Source organism: Olea europaea, chromosome 4 (genome assembly GCF_002742605.1).
Source record: "Olea europaea var. sylvestris chromosome 4, O_europaea_v1, whole genome shotgun sequence".
Lineage (NCBI taxonomy): Eukaryota > Viridiplantae > Streptophyta > Magnoliopsida > Lamiales > Oleaceae > Olea > Olea europaea.
In genome coordinates, this window is record NC_036240.1 from 4,687,016 (window position 1) to 4,691,454 (window position 4,439).

Sequence of the window (4,439 nt, forward strand, 5' to 3'; positions counted from 1 at the left end):
TACACATAATATAGCAAAAGAAACCTGGCTGCACAATTCCTTCAAAAATCCTCTGTTCTACACTAATCAGAGAAAAACTGATCACCTAATATCTTCTAACAGGAATAAAAGGTGTTGAACTCAAGTGTGGGGCTATTTTGGGTGAATAGCAATCTCCTTGCTGTGTGACGTGGGGCGAGTTTGGCGTAGCTGCAAGCTTGTTTTCGAGAGGACTAAATGGGAGATGAATTGCACGCTGAATTGGCTTTAATGGACGCAGACAAGCCAGATGGCCATTGTTGCAAATGGGGAGATCGCCTGTTTGAGTTGTTGCCTCCTTTTCTCTAGGTATCGGAGCACCAGAGGGATCCTATGTAAACACAAATTCACTTGTTGTCATGCTTGCAAATTACTAATCAAGTAACTATGACACAAATTCACTTGTTGTCATGCTTGCAATGTATGCCTAATTTCAAACTTTGCCCAAGATTTTTTCAAAATTTTCAGAAAAATCGTTATAGTTCTCAATTTTTGCCCTCACAATTAAAATTTTGTGAAATTGCCTCTCCACAGTTCTTTTATCCTAGCTCCGTCCTTGGCTCAAGGCACTCACCTGCAGTTCACTACAAGTGAATTCACAAAGCTTAAGAAAAGATGGAGTTAATAGAGACATACCCCAAGAAGAAGAAAAGCAAATTCTTGCTGCTCCCCACCAAAATGGATTTCTATCAGCTTCCGCAATTCGGCAAGAGTCGAATCTTTCAAAAACTTATATGCAGCAATGAACTTCCCAGGATTTTCCTTCGACGCCTCCCATTTCACATATACTTCCATATCATCACCAGCGCTTTCATCTACTGGATTGTGATTCTCCTTCGAAACCTTCGCTATCTCAGCAAAACCCCTAACTTTTCCAAGCTTGTTTTCATCCAAGTTCTGCTTGTTCCCATGCTTGTCTGATGTTGAAAGACTTTTATAGATACTATTCTGAAGCTGGGAAAGGTCACCAGGAATTAGTTTAGCAGAATGTTCTCCCTCTGCCTTTGATAGTGTCGACAAGGACTCAATAGTTTCTAGCCTCTTTTGGGTAGGCACAGGAGTTGTGTTGTGTTGAGAAAGTTCTCTATAGTTTCCACATAGGGTGAAAATATTCTGAATCCTTTTTTGCCTAGAAGAGTCGTCAATTTGCTCCGGATATTGAATCGAACATTCTGGTGTAACTATCATCTTCTTCTCCTCGATAACTTCTTTCTGAACCTCCTCATCTATGGGATTCTCTTTATCTTGTTCCTGATTTTCTTCTTCATCTTCCTCATACACGGTGCTCAAGAATGCTTTGTTGGGAAAATTTGCTATGTTTTCATTGAAATTGCTCGTATTGGGATAGCAAGAAATGACAGCATTTCCACGGACCTCTGATTTATGAACCACGCTGGTTTCCATGTCGATTGATCTGTCTAGATCCATGGATTTAACCATATCTGAATCCTCAGAACAAACCTCCAACAGCCTTTTCATAAAGCTGCTTCCTTCCATGTCTGCTGAAGCACCGTCAGCCTTTAAAAGATGAAGCTCAGATTCAATTTCCTCTAAACGATGTCTGAGCATTTCAACTTCCCGTTGCTGTTGCAACATCCTTTCTTCCATTTTCCTCCTTTCCATTTCAACAAATTCATCAGCCATTTTCTGACACTCTTGTATCTTTCTCTCCAGTTCCCTTTTCAGCATCAGAGTCTGCTCATTTACTTTCGAATTAATCTCCTCCTCAGATATCTCCTCCTTTTCTCTTCCTTCTACGAGCATAAGCTTGGCCCTTAGAGAAGAAATTTCTTCTTCTTTCTTGTTTAACTTCTTCTGAGCCTCTATACGCTCTTTTTCCTTGAGTTTGTTTTCCATCTGTAACTTGTAGATAAACTGGTCCATAGCTTCAATCCTCGATCCCAAGATAACAGCCGATGAAGAATTTTCACTGCCTTTCTCCTTATTTGGTGTATGCTGAGCCCGAACTATACATTTTGCTTTTGCACCATACTCTAATGTGGCGATGGTTTTATGCAGCTCCTTTGGATCCGGGCTGGCACATAGTATCATCAGAATTTTCGACTTGTCATCTTCAAAAGAATCCTAGAGTCAAAATGTCAAATTGATTTTAGAAACCATTGAAAAATACATAAATGGTATGAAAATTGACAGCAACCTTATCAAAAATATATACCTGGAGAAGCATGGTTAGTTTGCTATCTCTGAATGGCACATGAGAATCGCCATTCGCAATAGATTCAACAACTCTCTTCAGAGCTATGTTTCCTTGGTTAATTTTTGCCGTCTACGTGCATAATGCAGAATATTTTTCATCACAAGAACACAACATATTTAAATCTGTTTCAAAATCGTGAAAAAAAGAACATGGAAAAATATCCATTTCTTCTACCTGCATTTTTGCTTCAAATCCATTTTGACCAGCTTGTTCTATGTTTTCAGAACCTGCCATGTCGACAAGCATAAGCCGGCCTCCAACAGTTGGAACATCAAGAATAATCTGCAAGAATGTACTCGTTTGTAAAGGTGGAAACTCGACAAACTACTTAATAAACCTTTAGAATATTCAAATTGAGTTTCGTACCATGCAGTGGCTCCGTGAACTTCTCTCATTACAGAGTGTACTTTTAACTATCCTTCTCTTCTCCACCTTTTGGATCTCTTTCAAAATCTTTCCAGCCTCATTTCCTGAAATAAAAGTTGCGTTTTTTGCTTTCTTTCCCATTACTTCCAGTCTCACCTGCCAATGTGGAATTGTGATTCATAATCGAAGAAATGATTATTTCGAGTCCACTTTGTTGCATAGTACTGGGCAATACTGGACACAATTCATACATCTAACCAAACAGGCCAAAACTGAATTATTAAAACTAAACCTGAAGTTAAAATTTAAAAGTGTCGTTGGAGTTCTCTACACTTTCTAGAGGCAACACCACATAAACGAACAAAATTTAGAAAAGATCAGTGAATTTCAACACCAGTTAAGGTCAGGCAAAAAGACTCCAAGCAAAATTTCAGCCTGACTACATATTCAAAACAGAAAACAGTCATACAAGAAGTATCCATCCCTGTGGAATGAAAGAGTAAAATCTGTCTTCTTTCAAGTACTGCACCAAAAAGTTAAGGCCATGTCCATCTCCAGATATGATTAATACAGCAAAGAATTTTTAATCAAATTTAAGAATCCAATTCAATTCACCAAATGACAGAGATTCCAAAAGCTTTAAGTAGAAAAATGAATAAATAAAATTCTAACCTTGGAAGCACTGCCTCCTTTAGCCCATCCAAAACCAAAACCTCCACCAGTATCAGCCGATGACAGCAGATCATATATTTCCTCATTATATATCTCCAAAACACTGACCTGAACAAAAGTTCCACCACCTATTTTCTCTCCATCTTCTTTGTTTCCTTCTCCTAAAATACCTCTCAAAGATTTGTACACAATCCCCGGCTGAGTAGCACAACCAAACATGGTATGACTCTTCCCTGAGCCCGTTGGGCCATACATCATAATGGTACATTTGTTTCCTAGTTTCACACCATTAATCCTCGACTCCACAAACTTCTTGTAGAAACCATCAAGATCATCTTCTTCAGACAACGAAACCCCGTCGAGAGTAAAATCCCTGTACCCAATTTCAGTTTTTGCTCTCAGTGATTTTCCATCGATGTTGATTTTCAGAACGGATGGGATCATAGTAGGCTTGTTTTTTTGGTCCGGTTGGTTTCTTATTCTGCCAATAACTTCCACCGGATGCTCTGTCGGAGGCATGGCTGCCGTAGTGGCAGTTTCTTTGGTGAAATTCAGGCGGTGCTTTGAATGAGGGGTTTTTGATTGGGGGTTATTGTTTGATTTTGATGAAGGTGTTGTTGTATTCGACTTCGAAGATGGTGTAGGAGCCATTTTCAATGGATAAACAAAATCAAAGCCCAGAAACTTTCCTGCTGTTTTTCTCCTCTAATTTAACAAAACAGACCAAGATTATCTACCGAGTAAAAACCCTTTTCTTGATATTCGAATTTCTCTGAGAATCCAAGAGAAAATGAAGAAATTTCAAAAGATGATTTTTGAATGTGTATGTACTTCAAGAAATGAATCAGAATTATTTTCTTGAGAGCTGGAAATGAAGAGTTATGGAGACGGATTGAAACAGGGAGGATTATTTGATTTTGATTGAAGGGTTTCTTTTGATTACTTTCAAGTTTGAAATTAGAAGTAGCCGTTACGATTGTAACGTCTACTTTTTTGCAAAACGGATTTGGACCCATGGGATTAATTGCTGGCGAATAATGAAATTACCCAATCATACTTTTTATTTTTAAAAATTCAAAAATCAAGTATTTGGAAAATATTATTACAAATCAGGTATTACTATAATAATAATAATAATAATAAGACAAACCTTTCATCCATAATC

The 4,439-nt window shown here is 38.1% G+C and overlaps 1 protein-coding gene across 1 annotated transcript; it reads right to left on the reverse strand.

Moving 5' to 3' along the window:
• Positions 1-6: 6 nt before the first annotated feature.
• On the reverse strand, positions 7-4,201 carry LOC111393353 (kinesin-like protein KIN-10A). The gene is made up of 6 exons (XM_023018855.1): positions 3,275-4,201; positions 2,603-2,758; positions 2,411-2,518; positions 2,195-2,305; positions 655-2,103; positions 7-349 (listed from the first exon to the last, which is right to left on the reverse strand). Exons 1-6 carry the CDS (start codon positions 3,923-3,925, stop codon positions 86-88), a joined length of 2,739 nt encoding a protein of 912 aa, XP_022874623.1. The 5' UTR covers positions 3,926-4,201; the 3' UTR covers positions 7-85.
• Between the last annotated feature and the right edge of the window lie 238 nt (positions 4,202-4,439).

Bases quoted from the DNA above. Each gene is read 5' to 3' on its own strand.
- LOC111393353 (XM_023018855.1), bottom strand. From the start codon at position 3,925: ATGGCTCCTACACCATCTTCGAAGTCGAATACAACAACACCTTCATCA. The intron at 2,759-3,274 runs GTTAGAATTTTA...CCACATTGGCAG, and splicing joins AAGGAGGCAGTGCTTCCAAG to GTGAGACTGGAAGTAATGGG. The intron at 2,104-2,194 runs GTATATATTTTT...TTTTGACTCTAG, and splicing joins AACTAACCATGCTTCTCCAG to GATTCTTTTGAAGATGACAA.